Source organism: Alligator sinensis, unplaced genomic scaffold, assembly GCF_000455745.1.
Source record: "Alligator sinensis unplaced genomic scaffold, ASM45574v1 scaffold227_1, whole genome shotgun sequence".
Classification (NCBI taxonomy): Eukaryota; Metazoa; Chordata; order Crocodylia; family Alligatoridae; genus Alligator; species Alligator sinensis.
This window is the reverse complement of record NW_005841966.1, coordinates 2,671,556-2,691,548: the sequence shown is the minus strand read 5'-3', so window position 1 is coordinate 2,691,548 and position 19,993 is coordinate 2,671,556. Positions and strand designations below refer to the sequence as shown.

Genomic DNA, 19,993 nt, shown 5'->3' with positions numbered 1-19,993 from the left:
GGGGGGGGGGTGCGTGTGTGTGTGTGCTCATAGGGCGAGTCCCCACACCCCACCATACACCAGCTTTCACACCCCCCTCCTACTGCCATACACGCAGATCCCCACATCCACACCCCCTCACACACCCCAGCCACCCTCTCCCCCACACTCACCCCCCACAAACCCCATACCCAACCACACCCCACATATCCACACACACCCACATGCTCCCTCACCCCACACTCACACCCCCACATCCCACATACCCACACACTAACAGTCCCCCATAAACCTATCCATATGCCCCCAACCCCCCACACAATATTCAAGAGTAAGACTTCATTCTAAGCTATTGTGCAATCACCTCTATGTACACTACACAAACACATATACATCAGGACAAAAATATTTTTTGAAATCAAATTAATGAATGTTGCAGATGTTTGATTTTTAGAATATAATCTGGTATTTTTCTGGTTCTGAGATGGCAAAACCCCTTGCTGAAAGGAATATTTCCGGGGCAAGAGGAGGGACTTCTGGTGGCAAAGGTCAGGGGTTAGGGGGCGGGACATCTGGTCACAAGATGGCGACCAGGGGGCAGAGCACCTGTCAAGGGGCAGGGCTACCAATGCGGCCCTCGACAGCTTGCCAAAACTCAGTAAGCGGCTCTCCACCCAAAATAATTGCCCACCCCTGTAATAGCTGATTGAAGCTAAAAGCACCAAAATCCCCACTGAAGCACCCACACTTTACAGACACTGCAGAGCTGGGCTGAAGTAATGCACTGCTTTTTCTGGTAAAGCATGGGTTTGGGGTTTTTTTTTAATGTCTGCATGCTTGAACCCCAGAGCACTCATGGAGTCGGTGCCTATGCCTCAACCTCTGGTTCAGTTCAGAAGTCAAATAATTCAGTGCTTCCCAAGTACTTCATCTCACCGATACCTTAGCAAATATAGGCATTTTTACATGTGCTCCAGGACACGGCACTGGGCACTTTAATTAGCAAGCTGCACTAATAAAAAGCACCCACACATCACATGTATCAGTGTCCCCGCACTGAAAAAATGGAGGCAGGGCACTTTGAACTAAAGCTCATTAAACTTGTTTTATTTCAAAGTGCCCTGCCACCACTTTTTTAGTGTGGGCACACAAGAAGACACTGATACATATGATGTGGAAGGCTGCCAGAGTGCTTCAATTTCCGTGCTCCAGCAGACTTGACCAATCGAGGTGGATTTCCAGCACATTCGATCAGACTCCCCACATGTCTCTAGGAGCCCTATGAGATCTCCTCATCAGTCCATCTCTCACTTAGACCTCAAACAGCCTCTTTTTGGGCTAGGGACAGAAGTTACACATAAACAGATTTAAGTGATCAGAAACTGGTTTGAACCTGTAACGGAACAAAAGTTAAGTGCACATAAACCAGTTTCAAAATGGCCAAAACCAGTTTAAGATAAACCTGGTTAAATACAGTATCAGACTTAACTGATTTGGGTCAAACTGGTTTCTGGAACTTCTGTCCCAGACCTCTTTCTTTTTTAAGTTAAATCAGAGTCCCCCAGCATCCCAGCACGCTCTGCAGCCCTGGGCTGGTCTTTGCTGTCTGCTCCAGAGAGCAGGACTGGCCCTGCCCCTCTGTTCCTAGCTGAAACAAAGGCAACCATGGGATCCTCTGGAGAGAGAGGGGACAGAGCGGGGAATAAACCCCATCCCTGCCCCCTTCACCTCAGGGAGCCAGGCCCCCACTCCTGATGCTGCATTGACGAGGTGGGGATGGTGTCCTGGGGAGCACAAGCCTCTTCCTGCGGAGGGGTGGAGGGGTGCGGCCTTTGCTGCGGGTAGAAGCAGAGCAGGCAGAGCTGTCCCAGCCTGTGCAGGGCAAGCTCAGAGGGGTGGCTATGGAGGCTAAGCTGAATTTTGGAGTGGCCATAGTCCTTCAAGTCCCCGCCTAGCATCACCACCACTGCCCCTCACCCTGTGTAAGCTGCGGCAACTCTGCCCATTCTGCTCCCACCTGCAGCACAGCCCGCACACCGGGAGGAGGCTTGCACTCCCCAGGACACCATGACAGGGACTGCTGCCCCATCAGGGTCCCTCCTCCCTCAGTGCTCCAGCAGCAGGGACAGAGGCAAGGCCAGACACCAGCTGGCATGTTCCCGTAAGGCGAAGCAGGCAGGGAGGGGGTTTATTCCCCCCTCCATTCCCTCTTCCCCTGGGGAACCCCAGTCAGGGTCTGCCTGGCTGGGTGTGAGTGGTGGAATTGGCAGCTGGGGCTGTCAGACTCCAGCTGCGGTTCCCTGGTGGGAGTGGGGATGGACGAGGAATACACTCCTCTCCCTGCCCCCTTCACTTTAGGGAGCCATGCCAGGCTGGCATCTGGCCACACCCTGGCAGCAGTGACAGGGAGCCATAGATGTAAGCACGGCCCCCTGTACCAGGCACAGGGCAGTATCCCTACGGCTTCCCTGCTGTCTGCCCACCTGACGGCTGACCGCAGTTTGGCAGCACAGGTAGCACCTACCACTACAGCCAGGGTGATGGCAGTGGCAGGAAAGCCATAGGGGTAGAACCCCGTGCCTGGTACACAGGGCTGTGCTGCACCACTGCCACCACTGTGTAGTAGAGCGGTGAGCAGGGCACGCCCAGCTCAGTGCCTGGTGTCCAAGGTAATAGCGCTGGGGCTGAGGGGGCGAGCCCGTGCAGTGCACACCACTTCAAGGGCCAGGGCTGTCCTGGAAGTGACTCTCCAGTGGGTGGAAGGGGCCACTGGGCAGGAGCTTTCCTTTATGGAACTTTGCTACCTGGGCCCTTCCCTCCCCCAATCAGGCCTTTACTCCTGGGCTGCCCCAAGCAAATCCCAGCCCCAGTGACTGGGAAGGTGCAGAGGGATCGCCCGTTTGCTGGGAGGAGGGCTCTAGGGGTCCCAGGCCCTACTGAGCCACAAGCAGCGGGGAAAAGCCAGGCAGACCCTGGCTGGGATCGCTGCAGGCCAGGGTAGGGGTTTAAACCCCTCCCCAGTCATACTCAGTCTGCCAGGGCCTGGCTTTGCCCCCCTCAGTTTGGCTTCCCTCCAGCCTGAAGGGAAGGGGGGGTTCACTCTAGTACCCTCCAGCTTCTAGCCTGAGCCACTGTAAGCATGTGCCTGCATTTCCATAATCAAAAGTGAATGTATATTCACTTGCAAATCAGTTACTGCAAACTAACCTACAAAGATTGAATCAATTCAGGCTCCAGCTTTTTGAATGTCTGTCCCTAACTTTGGAGATCACGCAGTACGGAGCCTGCAGATCACTAGCGGTACATGGACAAGAGTATGAAAATCCTTGAACTAAACCATTTGTCGTAGAGGTTAAAACATATTCCAAAAATCAAATCTTCACCTTTAACATTTTGATTCACTGTCATTTAGGTGACAAAGTAACAAAAACATGTATAAAACATTTTGAAGCAACTGGAATTCTAATTCATCTTTCAACTTGCATTTTCTTTTTTTGCCATTAGACACTTCTTCCTACGATCTGGTAAAAATGTAATTTTTTCTTACCGTTCCCCTGTGTAACCTGGACTGCAATGACATTGACCTGTCGCTGAGTCACACGTGCCTCCATTGTGGCACTGACATTCCTGAGAACAGTTTTTTCCATAACGGCCCTCCGGACAAGGCTGACCACAGACTGTGCCCTGTGTGCAAACACATTTTTAATATTAAGTTTAGGACTGCAGCTGTGACAGGGAAAGGAGAAAAAACAGTTGGAAGGAGGTGAGGAAATTAATGGAATCTTGTATCACTCTGCTTATGCTCATGTGGAAAATGCCAGATTCTTTATTTTAGTCTTAAACACAAGGTATATTTTGCCATACGTGTTGGGACAATACTCTTCTAGGATTTCTATCCTGGAAGCTAAAGCTAATCAAAAACATTATCTTCAAATGACAATAAATATTTAGGTATTTGAGCCTAGCTGATGCCTAGGTCTTCTTTATTTCTTAATTCAAACTAGAATATACCAGGAAGTACAGTAATGCTTTCTTGTACACAGTAGCATAAGAACAAACAACCGCTGCAATGTCCAGTCATTTTGATTTGTGTTTAAAATAAATAAAATCTGCTTTGAATTTTTTTATAAAGTTCTTTAATGTTAACAATTATCCTCCTTTCACAGTGGTTCTGAACCACTGCAATTCCACTTGTATCCATGGAGTTATTTATATCTATGTAATGATAGAGGAATCACATCTTAAGGCTTTTAGGAAATCAATTCCAGAATAAGACAGTTATGGTCACGTAAGCAGAACTAACACAAGAGCTTGTAGAATTTGTGCCTGGGTATTTTACAGCAGGCTTACAAAGGTAATAAAAGGTAATAAAAAGGTTGAGCTGCAGCACTGCAGTTGGGAACTGCGAAATTTCAAATGTCAAAGAGGTATAATTAATCACTGATTTTGGATAGAAAAGTAGCCACATAGATAAATGTTTTCATCACCTTTATTTAGATTAAAACCGAGTGCCAAGAAACCATGAAAATGCTTACAAATTATCATCATTATTAATAATGTATATTATGGGATTACTGAGACACCCCAATCAGAACTAGGGTGTCACCTGATTAGTGCTCATTAGTCACCAACACATAGGTGGACCCATTTTTTGCCCTACAGACAGCTGTAAGACACCTACATAATGGGACTGATCACTAGTATATACAATTTTTGTTTTTATCCTTACTATATAAACTCCAGTCTCCAAATCCCCAACCATCTTAGCATCTAGCATGATTAGGTTTAGTTGTTAGATATCGATTATTCCACATCTCCCTCATACTCTACTATCTTACTCATGCTTTTATAGCATTTTCCCCCTCCACGTCGTGCTTGAAGGCAAACAAGATTTTGCTCATTCTTTCTGCTGTGGCTGTGACAGCAGGGATGGATCCTTGCAGGTATGAGGTGTAAGAGCATACGTGCACCACCGAACGGCACCAAAATCAGTTACGAAGCAGATGTTCTGGTTTAACTGTATTCCTGAGCTGTAAGAATGCCACCAGAGTTCACTCATTACCCACCCTTGTACTTCTCTTTCAGTAGGTTGGTACTGTATATTTCAAAATACACATATAGGCTGCCATCCAAGGTGCTATAGGTACATTAAATTATATTCATAAAGACTTGAAATCTAGAATCAAAGGAAAAACAGAACTGAAAGAAACCCTCAGGAGATAATCTAGTCCAGTGATGCCCAACTCATCTAGCCCTGATGAGTGCAACAGAGCCAGTTTGTAGGCCAGATCTGGCATGTGGGGTTGATCTGCAGGCTGGATGAGTACCATGAAGCTAGTATGTGGACCTCATCTGGTGTGCGGTGCCAGGCCAGTCCTTGGGCCCAATATGGGGCATGGAGAACCCATCCGGCCCATGCAGTTCCCCACAGTCCAGAAATTAGGTAGCAGGATGAGTGACAGAAGCATTAATTGCCATGACTCTAGAGCAATTTTCACTGCCACTGCTACCCTGGTGCCAAGTTTCTAGAACATGGAGAGCCCAAGGGGCCAGATGACATGGCTCTGTGGACCATACCTTGATTGTCCCTGATCTAGTCCAACCCCCTGCTCAGGGTGGAATAATTTCTTCCTGTACTTTAATCAAGTTTCAGATTATATCTGTGGGTGCCTGTAGACATGGCGGGGAGGCTGCTCTGATGTGCTGTAATTACAGTGTGCCGGAGCACACTCAATTTATCAAGTCTGCTAGAGCATGCCAATTAGTGTGCTCCAGCCAGCCTCCACGTACCATGTATCAGCATCTCCATGCTTCAAAATGATGATGGGGGTGCTTTAACTAAAGCTCATTTGATGAGCGCCACCATTTTGAAGCGCAGGGACGCTGATGCACAAGATGCTGCAAGTGCTTTAATTACAGAAGCTCTTGGAGCCGTTCTAATTAAAGTGCCACTCCCCCCAACCCTTGGAGCATCTAGTAAAAAAGCCCTGTATGATCTAGAAAGCACATTTCCTTTTCTCACTCTCTGAAAAGGTAATAAAGCAATCTAGAACCGGGGAATCTGGACTAGCATATTTTGTTTAAATATTTGATTTTGATTCCTCGTGGGTATAAAGTATACTAAAATGCATTTCCTTTTATGCCTAGATACAGTCAAAATATATTTGCTCTTCTAATTAAATTTCCTTCTGAAGTTGCTTGATCTCCATAAACAAAGAAGTTTAACCAAGTTATACTGTATTTTAGAAAGCAGTTTTACCATCCATCCAGGTGGGCAGGCACATTCCCCAGTCACATGGTGACACACTCCTCCATTCTGGCAAGGACATCTTTCTTCACACTGTGGCCCATGCTTGCCTGGAGGGCAAAGATCCTCACAGCTAAAAATTGGTGCACAATGAATACAATTGTTACTTGTATGCGCAGTTGAATCCTCTTCTCTTTCATTATTTTAATATTATACAGAATTCTTCAGGCTGGCAATATGAAACACCAAGTCAGGAAAAATAAAGGGAAATATCCCTAAAATCTCACTGGAACAGTTCTATGCCTCTATTAAAATAAAGGCAGCAATTAGAGAATTGTAGGTATATGTACTTTTAATTAAGCATCTTGCTCTCTTGACAAATGCAGTTAAGATTCATTTTTATGTCTGCTGGAGGGATTAACCTAATCAACTACATTTTTCACCGGTTAATTTTCCCCGATAGTGTCAGACTCTATGGGCATGTACAGATGAGCCCACAAACCGCACATGGAAGTATTTGCCTGATCCTGCCTCCTCATAGGCCTTCTTAGTGGGACATGGCAGTTCATTATCTAGTTAGGCAGCTGTGTATACAAGTAGATTTGCTGCCCATCTAACAATCTATTATGTGTGTTTAACTATCCATCCACTTTCAAAAACAATGTATTTAACCTGATGAACAATGATTTGAAAATGTAAGTGTAAAATTCATTTTCCAAATCTTAAATTGCTATCTGCCACCTAACATAGCCAATACATTTGCACATGCATTCAAATTTACGCTGTAGCAGGTCCAGTTTTCAATGTTCTGTTGATTCTGGCACAGGAAGTGTACTAGAGGTGAAGACTTTAACTGAAAACACAGATCTAAAAGCTGAAGTCAATTCTCAACTTGATCCTAAAGCCTAAATGTACACAAGTGAAACAATAGGGACCACACTACTCATCAGTAAAGATTTCTAAATTTAGGAATACTTTTGCACAAAACTGCTAGTGTTACTAGTCCAATTTGTCACAGCATTTTAAGAAGGGTGTCTAAGAAATATGAAGGAATACGATAATCAAATACATATAGATACATTTTATAACGAGAACAGCACACTGTTAACTTCGAACTAAGCAGATTATCCTGGTTAGCATCATGCCGACACGTACCTTCCCACAATAAATAACATACCCTCTACTTACAAAGCCCCAGTGTATCCAGGAGGGCATCTGCATTCTCCAGTCACATGATCACAGGTGGCTCCATTTTGACACTGACACTTTTGGTGGCAGTCGTTTCCATATGTCCCTTGGTCACAGCGTTCTTCACAGCGCCAGCCTTTGAATCCTGAAGCACAGTGGCAGGCTCCAGTGATAGGGTTGCATAAGGCTTTATTTTTGCACTGGCAGCGACTACTGCAGTGGGGTCCCCAGTGGTCACTGTCACATGCTGAGGGAGATAAAATTTTCACAATGCTTTTATAATCATTCACGTTAGAATACTGAAGATAAGATCTTGAGGTACCAAGAGCACTTCCTTATAAAATGGGACTAGCAATAGCATTGCAGTCAGGGCATCCTTAACCTTCCTCATTTTTTAAGGTTTTTGATAGCCATATATAGGACTCAGATTTGTGCAATGGAAATTATTTCGTAACCTGCAGTAAATGTACACGGGCATTTCATCTGTTAGGAAAAAAACCGTAAGTCCCTAGATCTTCCAGTGTGTTCCAATGTGGAACTGCAATTATGCTTGTAAAGCTAAAGAACCAAATTCTTCACCTGATAGTCTAACCATGATGGGGTGTAAAATGAGAATAAAATATAATTCATAACCTGACTTCAAGGAACAAATATATAGTGAAATCCTACACTGAAGTTATAAAGATAAAAGTATTGTCATTACTGCCAGCACAGACCCCTCCCCCTGCTTGTCTTTTGTATTCTAATTTTTCTCCTCCTCATACTTTTCTTTCTGCACATCCTCTCACAGTATCTGATGAAGTGAGTTACAGCTCATAAAATCTTGTGCTATACACATACACGTACACACAGACATATACATACAAACACCTACATATACAGGTTTCCCTTGCTTTATACTGTACATGCATTCCTGGAAAACGGCTCATAACTCGAAGTCACATAAAGGGAACCCACTTCACAATGTAACAAATAGGGATACATTCCAAGACCTTGACTGTACTGACCCCCACGCTCATTTCTACCACTTTTACAAGGCAGTTTTGGTATTCACCAACAGCAGACAGTACACACAAGCACAGGGCACTGTTATAATGGGGATGGCAGCTACAGAAGCACGTGCTGCAGACAACAAGCGAGGAGCACAGATCCACACGAGAGACTATATTTTGGTGCGTGTCACTGCCACAAAGCACCACATCAAGCATCTGACAGTGGGCTTCCACTACACCAATCGCATAAGAGTAAATTTACCTTGCATATAACAAATTTTTGGTATAAAAAGGGTCATCGCATAAAAGTGAATTCACACATACAGAAACCCTGTGAAGCAAGGGAAACCTGTATATATATGTGTTTGTGTATATGTATATGCATATGCATACACACACAAACACACACATATACATATCTATATCTGTTATTCTATATTGGTGACTCTATAAGGTTCAAATCTGTCCTGCCTTCTATTATTATCAGTGTCACACTGAATGGCAGGTTTTTCTCCAAAATGTGAAACTTCTAAATTATTTACATATTTATTTATTTATTTTGCATATTTACAAAACTATTTATTTTCTGATTTTATAATACTATTTGCTGACAGTGTTGTAAGCAACGTGAGAAGTGTTCCACTAGACAAGAGCAGGCAAGGTTCTTTGGGTAGATGTGATATCTTTTATTAGACCAACTAAATAGTTGGAAAAAATGTTCCTTGCAAGCTTTCGGGCACAAAATCCTTTCCTACTAGACAAGAGGAAATAACAGTTATGGGATTTGATAATAGGTAGCATCATGAATAGTAACATGACTAGGCATCAGGTCTACCACATGATAAGCCATCAAAGCTCAATAGGCAAAGCCTTCTCAAAATATTTTTTTCTAACTATCAAAAGGAATACTGAGGTAAGGTTTTAAAAGTGAAAAATGTTTTTAATTTCTTTCGAAGTGAGAAATATGAACATGCTATAAAAAGGAAACAAAGGTCACCTAGAGTTCACCACAAATGTGTTAATCGTGGTCAAATGATCTGGTTTTTATTCTTAAATTCTTTTGATAACAACAATGGGACCTCAGATGCAATGACTAGATGTCCATACTCTCTCCCTAGCAACTAACAACTATTGTTCACTCAGTCTTCTCCTGGGGCAGAGCAGCTAGGCGTAGAACAGACCTACTTTCTTAGAGTGAGACAAAAGAACTGAAGACATCTCCTCAGGGCAAAAATTACTTTGCTATAGAAACTGATCACTCAGACTACACAAATCAAAAAGGATTAGGGTCTTCTAAAGATTTTTTCTTTCTATATGGCCAATGTCCTCGTTATTTCCTAAGATCTATGGCATGCTTTGAAGTGACAGCCTCCTCTTAAAGAAGGTCACTGGAACATGAAATATAGACATTGTTTACATATATGTACTGTGGCTGAAATAAATAAATAAATAAATAAATGTGGCAACTTAGTACAAAATTTCTATACTCAGGATGCCCATTTTATTTCTTCATCCCTATCTGTTTATTTTCCTTCCTTAGCTATTTAAGCATTCGTTTTTATGAACTGGACGTTGTACAAAGCACTACAATGCATCTAACACAAGATGGATGTCTTTCCTCATTAGAACTCATACAAATTCAGGACTCACAAAAAACTACTTTGCATGTGCTAGATGTAAGAGAAAATGGAATCCTCAGGCAGAATCAGTCATCAACTTCTTAGGAAACCAGTTGTTCTGGGATGTATATATGTGTACAGTACATTTTTGAGACACACAGATGTTCTCTCATGGCTGCATGAAGATCACCACCCTCATTTTGCTTAACACCTCCTGATGGATTCAGATTACGGTCTGTCTGCTGCCTCCAACTAAAAGGAATAATTTCAGTCACTCCTCATGAAGAGTTTAAAAATAATCCTAAACGCCTTGTACTATCCAAAGGACCCACTGTGAAGAAATTAATAATTTCAACTGACCACTGGATAGCAGCCCTTTCAAATAACACAAAATGGGCCACATTCAGCCCTGCTATAGAATTACACTAGGGATGAACGAGGCTCAGACTCTCTTGATATGGTATATACAAAGTACCTCTCAGTGAAAGAAAAGATACATTTAGCTGACAGTTTCCTGCTTGTATTATTTTACCAGACGCTAAATATGGGATACTTGATGTAATTCACCAACATTTATGCAGATATATAGAGGAACAGCTTAACTAGTCTCATATGTAAACAGACTTTGCTACTGAAAGCCTACTCCGCTGCCAATGAACCAAGCAATATGCACAAAGATTGGCATACTGCACCATGCACCATGCTACCCTTATGAGAGGAAACAAATACGCTATGTCTCTGAATTGGAAACTTCCTTGCAAAAAAAAATTTAGAGACCTGAACTGTATATTGCTTGATAATTTATTAGTTTCCTGCTTGTGTTCTCATTCTGTTTGCATGAAACCCAGTCAAATAGAAAACATCAGGTGTCCAGTGATTAAATTTCCAATTTTGAGATTATCTTTCTGAAGACGGTTGGTTGTATAACAAGTACAGACTATACCATTGTTTTATTATAGCATAATGCCAGGGCTTTTTACCAGAATAATTACAGTTTTCATATAGTCTCTTATGCTAGATCTGTCACAAACCTACTATCCAACTGTGACGTATGGGTACTGTTGCAGAAAAAACTTGCACGATTAATGGGAATAAATAATATTCTTGAACAAGATAGATACATCATATACTTTATCTCTATATCACTTGCCCTCTAATCAATAATGTCTCCTATAGGAAATTAAAGTGATTTGTCAGAAACACATACTGGGATTACCACAAAAAGGATACAAATAATAGAAATGCTTCCTGTGGGGAGTTTCGTTTATTTGTAATTAGTTCTGGAGGTTACATTTACCAAATATTACCCCAGACTATTTTTACTGCTGCCTAATATTAAAAAACTAAGAAAGGCAGGCTGGTAATCACACAGCTGTTAATCTGGTGAAATGGGCAGTCTTTGAGTTAATGACTATCCTCAGGTTACAGACTGTCAGCTGGAGTTTAATCAGAATAGCTACTGTAATGACTGTCCTGACTACTCCAAGGTCACTTACACACAAACACATGCACAAACACACAGGCACAGAGGAAGAAGAAAGTGTCAGCTAGTGACTTCCACCAAACTGAACTGGAGCAGTAATAAATCATCACAATGCAGTGTATGAGAGAGAGAGGAAGAGAACTGCACAGTAAAAAGAATTAGAAGTCCCAAATTCAGAACACATAATAAGACTCAGGTTTACTAATTCAGAGAAATGATATGCCAAAGCAACATAGAATGCATGGTTGCTTTCTAAACAGGTCACATTTGTTAGCATCCAAAACTAAATGTGAAATGTATAAGTTAGTTTTCATTACATATAATTATATAAATTTACTACAGGCTGTTTAACAGTGTTATAAGAGTGAAACTCTACTTGCAAAGTATTTTAATATTTTTTTCCTAGTAGCGAATGAGCTTTACTCTGTAAAAGTTTTGCTTCTGGGAATAAATATGGACCTCACAAAAGTCAAGGGCCAAATTCTCATTGAATTTGGCCCTTGACTTTTGTGAGGCCAATATAAAAAATTATATACATTTACTATAGACTGTTTAACAGTGTTACAAGAGTGAAGTTCTACTTGCAAAGTGTTTTAATATTTTTTCCTAGTAGCTAATGAGCTTTACTCTATAAAGGTTTTGCTTCTGGGAAGAAATATGGGCCCCACAAAAGTCAAGAGCAAAATTCTCACTGAACTTAATGGGATCATAATTTCATCCCAGGTCTTAAAGCAATGAAATGGAAGTTCTGCTAGGACAGGCTGGGGACACCTCCAATAGCAGATACACTGATTTAAAGAGAATTACGGTAAGTTGAACCAGCAGAGGATCTGCCCCAGTCTATCTGCCATGAATAAAAAGTGGTCCACTTCTAACCTATTTCTTGGGGCATAGGCGCCTTTATGTATAACACAATGTAAAACCCATCTTTCTCTGTTTATTGCTTCGACTACGCTCTTATGAGAGTCATAAGGTTCTTACATCCTACATCTTGCACTACAGAATAAAATTCAAGAGAAATGTTTACTAAAGACTGTCTAGACCTTTAGCAAAGAAAATTATTTGATGCCTCTTCTTTTTATCTTTTTTTTCTTATATGCTTTCTGTTCAGCGAGGAATATATTTTTCTAGACCCTTCAGTAAAAGCTCTGTACATCATCACTTCATGTACCATTACAAATATAGGCAGCAAACTTTCTCCCAAAAGGTTGTCCCAGTACAAGAAAGGCATGCCTTTGGGAATAAAGACATTGTATTATATAAATCCTCATTTCAAATACATAAACATGATATGGAACCCTAAGACAATACACAATGTCCCAACATAAAAACAAATGGCAAATGTTCTCTGAAGCTCAGAGCCAAATGATAGGAACAGAGAAAGTCCTCAAGGTTCAGTTGTAAAGAACCTTTTTCAAGTGAAAAAGCAAAAAAGAAAATGTGCGATGCAAATTGGTATCATTCTTCAGCCTTCATATTATAATAAATTTAATGCACACTGCTATTATGCCAAACTGGGCTCATCTTTATGCACATGGCTTCTCGGAGCTGCCAGTGATTTACAAATTGCGATACAGGGTGCCCAGGTATTTTACAGGATGAGATAAGAATTTGTATCATATTTTAGACGTGCACCTGGATGGTTTCGTAACTCTTTTCATGTTCTTTATAAACAAAGACAATGTCAGTCCAATTTTTAAAAAGACATGAGAATGCTGATTTTATAGGGGGTTTTGGGAGGGAGGAGGGAAGGGGGGAGGTGCAGCAGTCATGGTTGGGGGAGGTTTGGTTGATTTTTCTTGAAAAGGTAACAAAAAAGAAGCCTGAATGAATCCCGGTTTATTCCTGACAAATCCACCTTGATCACATGTAATTCTGTCCTTCTCCAAAGAATGGCGTATAATGAGAGCAAAATACAGCTATCAAATTGAGCCAAAGAACATTTTAGAAGAAATTTCCCCATAGAAACTCAACAAAGACTTACAGCTGCCTCATGAGTATGGTACAGATACTTATATAGCATAGTATACATGATGGGTAATATTTATGGCAATTTTTTTTAGGATTTGAATTTTCTTTTTGTTTTCTTTTTTACTAATACTGATGGGGGCTTGAATTATAATTTATTTTTCTTACCGTTTTTCTTTGTTGTTGTCATACGTGTGGAATTGAAATAACAACCTAATATTTTTTCTCTGGGTCCGAACTGCTCTTGCGTTCGTTTATGGCTAAACACCACAGTACATGTCTAAAAACAAACATCATCTCTGCTGTTTGCCAAATGGAGAAGAGTTTTATCAAAGCACTAAAACACAATTTTCCACTTCTTGCCTGTGATTCCCAAAGTGACTGTGAAGATCTGACCATAAAATAATGATAAGAATGTTGTTTGATTTTTTTTCCCAGTCTCACACTCCAAAGGCAAGCTGGGAATGTAATATTGGCAGACAAAAATTGTAAAAGTACAGAATCTCAACTCTTGTCCTTTCTAAACCTCCAAACATAATTTCTTTAGATAGGCTTCAGAGGTTGTGGTCTGGAGTGTGTTAGGGCTGCTTTGCATTGCTCCAGCTTGCAAAAACTGACTTTCATACATAATCTGGACATCACCTTTGACTCAGACCTCGCTCTCTGGGTCAACGCTTCCAGTCTATTTCCAAATCTTTTCAGTTTTTTTCTGCATAACATTTATAATTTATGACATTTTCAATCTATATATTGAACTAGAACTCTCACCTAGACACTTATTATCTTGCATACCAAGTACTGCAACATCCTACTCTGATGTTGACATGTGCAATTTTACCCCATTCTTATCTTCAGAAAACTGCTGCAGAAATCATTTTTCTAGTGTATCACATTGACTATGTCAGCCTTCTCCGCATCTCTCCACTGACTCCCACTTCTCTATTGCCTCAAACATTAGTTCCCTGTCTTCATTTTCAAGGCCCTTCATGGCTTAACTCCACCTTTTGTATCATTTCACAATCAGTATGGGGATGTTAATTCTCATCTCAGACTGGCCCACACCATACCAGCTTCCTTTATCTACATGTTAAATTGTCAATCCAAGCATATTTCTGCTTTCTCTCAGGCTCTCCCTCACACTAACTTCCTGTCAACATCCACAAAACTACTTTATTATCCTATTTCAAATCCTGCTTTAAAACCATCCTTTGAAAGGATGCTACCGAAAGCTTAACAACAGTTAGGCAGCTAGTGTATTGAGAACACTGCCTGCCATGCTGACTAATTGTGTTGTGTTGTTTCCTTGTATTCTGTTTCTCTGTGTCCATCTTTTGGTCTGCCTGCGTACAGTGTCTAACACATTGAGGTCTTTATCTGTGTCCAAGACAGCAAGGCACTAAGGTAATATAAAAGATTGCTATTCTTATTGTTGTTGTTGCTGCTATTATACTCATCCAGTTGTGAAGTAGAACCATTGTAATAGTTTCTATTCTTGACTTCTTCCAATCTTTTAATGCAGAGGATCTGGCTAGGAAGAAGGGAACAGCATCCCTAATCACAGGTGATTTCTCAGCTGCTGGATGAGGCATTAAGGCCATGAGCGGACAGCATCAATAAAACATAGCAGTATTGAGATGGCCCTGATTTATTTGAGGGCACCATCCATTGATGGGCTTAGAACTTCCTCTACTCTCTGCTCGCATGTACATGAGATGTTTACTGCAGAGCTGCCTAATTAGCTCCACAGCAAAGTCTCGGTGTCTACACCTGTGACCCTAATAGACTCTGGGAAACTAATTAACTCTGCTGTAGGTTAGTACTTGTAAATACAAAATCCTGCAGCAGGTTTCTTTAGTTTTCAGCAACACACATATAGATGCTGACGGGGCTGGTTGAGGCATGAGGGTGCTTCAGTGTGGGGACTGCTTGCCAGCTAGCTCCACACCAGAGCACCTTCATGCCCCAGCCAGCCCCTTTGCAGCACGCTGAGCCAGTACTCTGCTGTAGGTTAGTACTTGTAAATACAAAATCCTGCAGCAGGTTTCTTTAGTTTTCAGCAACACACATATAGATGCTGACGGGGCTGGTTGAGGCATGAGGGTGCTTCAGTGTGGGGACTGCTTGCCAGCTAGCTCCACACCAGAGCACCTTCATGCCCCAGCCAGCCCCTTTGCAGCACGCTGAGCCAGTCTGGAGCAGCCCCAGGCTGGCAGGCTGATCCCCTAGCGTCCCTGCCAGTCAGCGCTGCTCTGACTCGGCTCAATGTGCTGCAGTCCTGGGTACATGTGAGGCACTGCGCCCGGGAGCAATAAGCTCCGGTACAATATGCGCTAGAGTTTATTCATTCAAATTAATTTCACATGTAGATGAGCCCTCAGTCTCCTAAGCTGTGACCAGCCTGTACTCAGCACAATTTAGAGTTTGGGCTGCTGCATCTTTTGTTAACTCAGAAAGTGAGGAAAAAACACTTTTTGCATATGAGGAATTAATGTGACAGAAATCCAAGTAATATGCAGTCATGATAGATCCGTATTAAAAACCCAATCCAAACTTCAAACCAAAGTTCAAATATGGATCCATATCTAAACTTTGCTACTCAGGTCTATCTCAAACAGAGGAACAGAAACCCTGTGAAGAAACATACCTTAAACCAGTGGTTTTCAACCTGTACTGTGCACCTCTGGGGGTCCATAGACTCTATCTAAGGGGTCCTCGAAAGATGGCTATGATCAATCAAAAGTATGTGAATACCCACACATACAATTCAAAGGGGTGAGAGGTCTACACTTCCATTCAAAATTTTTTCAGGGTCCACAAATGAAAAAAAGATGGAAAACCATTGTCTTAAATAATTTATAATCTAAATAAGAAGGGGGTGAGGCACCCTGGCAGCAAAAGCAGCTCTCAGCTTACCGGAAGCCACTTTAATTAAAGTGCCTACAGCGTCTCGTGTATTCAACGTCTCATGCTTCAAAATGGTGGCAGCGGCAATTTAGCTAAAGCTTGCTCGGTGAGCTTTAGTTAAAGTGCCCCCACTGCCATTTTGAAGCATAGGGACTGAATACAGGTGAATACTGTACACAGTTATTCACATGTAGCTGAATACATGTGGCACCAAGGCTGCTGGAGTGGACTAATTAGCACACTCCAGCAGACTCGATTAATTAAGCCTGCTCCGACACGTTCTAATTAAAACATGTTGGAGCAGGAGTCGGGCGTGTGTATAGGTGCCCTTTTGGAGTTTCCAACATGGGTAAGCCAGGGGGCTGCTCTTGCTGCTGCGGCATGGACTCCATTAGGGTGGGAGGTGATTCCAAAGCCCCTCCTAACTTGGGACCCAGAGTAGATGCCCCTTTCACCCACCCCTAGTTACACTACTGAATATAATCTACCTGTTATTATTTGAATGAATCATGTAACTGTGATGTAAAACAGCAGTTTGAATAGCTTCATATTTTAACAGTTCTCTGATTAAAATGTCATTAACCTATGTGGAAAGCCCGAAATGTCATAGTAGTGTAAAGAATACTGTCATTGTTATTTAATACTAATTATCAGTACTCAGGCACAAATTCTTTACTTATACAATTGTGTCAAGAATAGCACAACAACCACTCTTTTGCGTAACAAACACCATGAAAATAATCCTATCCATTCTGTTCTTATTACACAATTCCAAGTACAATTTTGTAAGTATTTTCTATGATTTGGCTAGTTGCATATTTCCTTCAGGATAGCAATAAGAAAACTTTTCTCCTAAGTGTAATGTTAACCAAATAACTTTCAGGTCACGTTAACTCTCACAACATCTACAATAAGCAAGAGAGTTAAAAACCTGACCAAAATCACTACTGCATCTCTACAAATGATATCAAACCCACTTGTTACTGGGGCTATAAAATGGTAAAATGTGGAATGTGGCATGCAGACATCTCAGAGATCAGTCTAAAGTCTTATAAATCAAAGCCAACTATTCTGAATAGTCCATTAAGAGAACCTTTTAAAGAGACTTCCATGCTTCAGTTAATACAAACAAAAGATTAGTCTTCATATAATTTTTGCTATTCTTATATCAGAAGGCAATAATTAAGTTTTTATGACAAATATATGCATACACATATCAGAAAATAAATCTTCTTTAGAAAGTATTTCTTAATAATTGAGAAGCTTTTACTAAAAAAAAAACTTATGTTACCTACATCCCAGATACAGAATTGCATAGTGCTTTTTGTAGAACACAACACTTCTTTTTAAATCTGGATTTCTTTTAGAATCTTTTGTTTCTATCTCATTTCATTGTTACATTGTAAGCTTTCTAGCCTGTGGCATATTTTTCATTCTTCTTTATTGTTCTGTATAAAAGAAAAGATTTTTATTCAAGACACTATGCTTTAATTTAATTTAATTTTATTTTATTTTATTTGTGACTTTGTAAATGCTTTTTGATCCATGAAGTGGAAGAACAATGAAAATGTGTTTTTCAGATCCCATAAAGAACTTAAACTGTGTGCTTTTCACTGGCCATAAATTTCCAAAGACTCTTTCAAGTATTTTGGACATCAGAGCACAATGCAAGATAGCTAACAAAGAAATACACACACACACACACACACGGTCCTTGTTGTTAATTTTATTTTGATCCTAAAATGAAACCTTGCTAAAAATAATCATTATTGTGTGGAAAGTTACAAAATGGCAGGAATTTATCATGTGCAGGATATAACTACACTACCATCTATGGTACTATTCTTGGACAGATCTCATTGCAAAAGCAGGACTAATTTTTTCTAGCTTTGCATTTTGAGATTATCACAGTTCATAATTCAGGAACAAATGTTATATTCCTAATGACATCAATGGGTGTATGCCTGAGTAAATAAAGCATGATCAAACAAAGAGTCTGGGTGGAATGTATACATTATGTGAAAAACCAAAAAGTGAGAATACCTCATTTCATTTTAAGATTAAATTTACCTTCTTCAGAATTTCTCACACAACATTTCACCTAAAATTTTGCATTGGGCCCAATTGGCAGAAGATATTTTAGTTAAAGCTTGATAATAAATGGACAATATATTTACATACAGATTGAGCCCCTCATAAAATCCATGAGGATGACTTGGGTTCAGGGTACATAAGTGTTTCAATGAAACAGCAAACACTTCCTGCATCCCATAAATAAACTTCTCTGGTTTGGGGATGTATCTGTGGACATTTTTAACCTCTGTCAAATAGTCTGGTTCATGGAGCAAAAGCCTTGAAAATACATCTTGCAATGAACCTTGCAATACATCCTGAAATGAATCTTGTAAATTCTATCAGTTAAAAAGTTCCAGTTCAAACAAACAAACAGACCAACCCTACATACCATATTTCATGGAGTATAGGTCGACACGGTGTATAGGTTGACCTCCAGCTTTCCAATTTGAAAGGTAAGTGTGCGGGCCGGGAGCGATCCGCAGCCCTTTTGCGCACGCGGGCTGTGGCCAGCAGCCCGGGCACGCGGGGTCAGAGAGAACGGGCGACACGCTAGAATTAGTCATGGACGCGTAATGGTTGATTTAAAGATTGTTTACTTACACTGAAGATGGTCGCGGTGCAGGCAGGAAAACTTGCTTGAGTTGCAGTTACAGATAGAAAAGAAGAGAGGTGGACTAGAGTTCCTTCCCGTGAACACTCTTCTAGCCCGTCCGGTTGGAGGCTCTAAACCGCGAGCCCGTCGTGCCAACCGAAGAAAGTACTCGAAAAAAAGAGCTCTGAATAGACTCACACGAAGTTTGCTAGGCTCGTGGAACTTGTGCGCGCAGGGAAGAGGGATACGTCGAGGATTGCACTCAGTGACGGGGAGAGGCTAGAGGCTGATCAGACCTAAATTAGACCGCACACTCGTCACTTGAGTGATTAAGAGCTCTTACTACGGGTTGCTGAACCAAACGAGTAAACACAAAATTTGCTAACATATAAAGTTCGTCCTCTAGGGATCGAATCAAATAATAACCAGCACAAATACATATACACATGATCAGATTCATAACAAAAAACTGCCCGATCAGGGCTTCAGTGGGCGTCATGGCGAAGTTGCGCATCAGGCCTTCACTTCTCGGTGATGTAGTCCTTTTCGGGGCTTCTCTTCGCCACGCACTCTGAGTTCCGGATCTGTAAACAGAAAACTCTTAAAAAATAAGTTAACGTATCTCAACATATTTACAAAGTTTACATGGAACTTTATTATTATTTCTATATGGACACTCAACTAGATGAAATCGTTGAGGAGCCATCATCTAGCTCTTCTAGATAACGGAAACCTAACTCATAGGCCAGTTGCCATTGGCCTGTGTCCCCTAAAATCCAAAGTTGCCACTTATTGAGTCCGGAATGCTATAGGAGAAATCCAAACATGTATCGCTCTTCTGGTGTTCTCTGTGGCAATGATGGAAGATCGGATTCATGATGTCTTGTGCTTTGAATCTCGGTCGGGTGTCGACGGTCCCGATCAATAGATAATCTTGGCTCCATC

The 19,993-nt window shown here is 41.3% G+C and overlaps 1 protein-coding gene across 1 annotated transcript in view; it reads right to left on the bottom strand.

Moving 5' to 3' along the window:
• The window catches only part of MEGF10 (multiple EGF like domains 10), a 169,914-nt gene that overhangs the window by 71,763 nt on the left and 78,158 nt on the right, over positions 1-19,993 (bottom strand). Inside the window, exons 7-9 of the mRNA XM_006020726.3 lie at positions 7,415-7,661; positions 6,239-6,359; positions 3,527-3,663 (exon numbers count right to left, since the gene is read on the bottom strand). Coding sequence (XP_006020788.1) covers positions 3,527-3,663; positions 6,239-6,359; positions 7,415-7,661 — 505 coding nt within the window. The remainder of the gene's footprint in view (positions 1-3,526; positions 3,664-6,238; positions 6,360-7,414; positions 7,662-19,993) is intronic.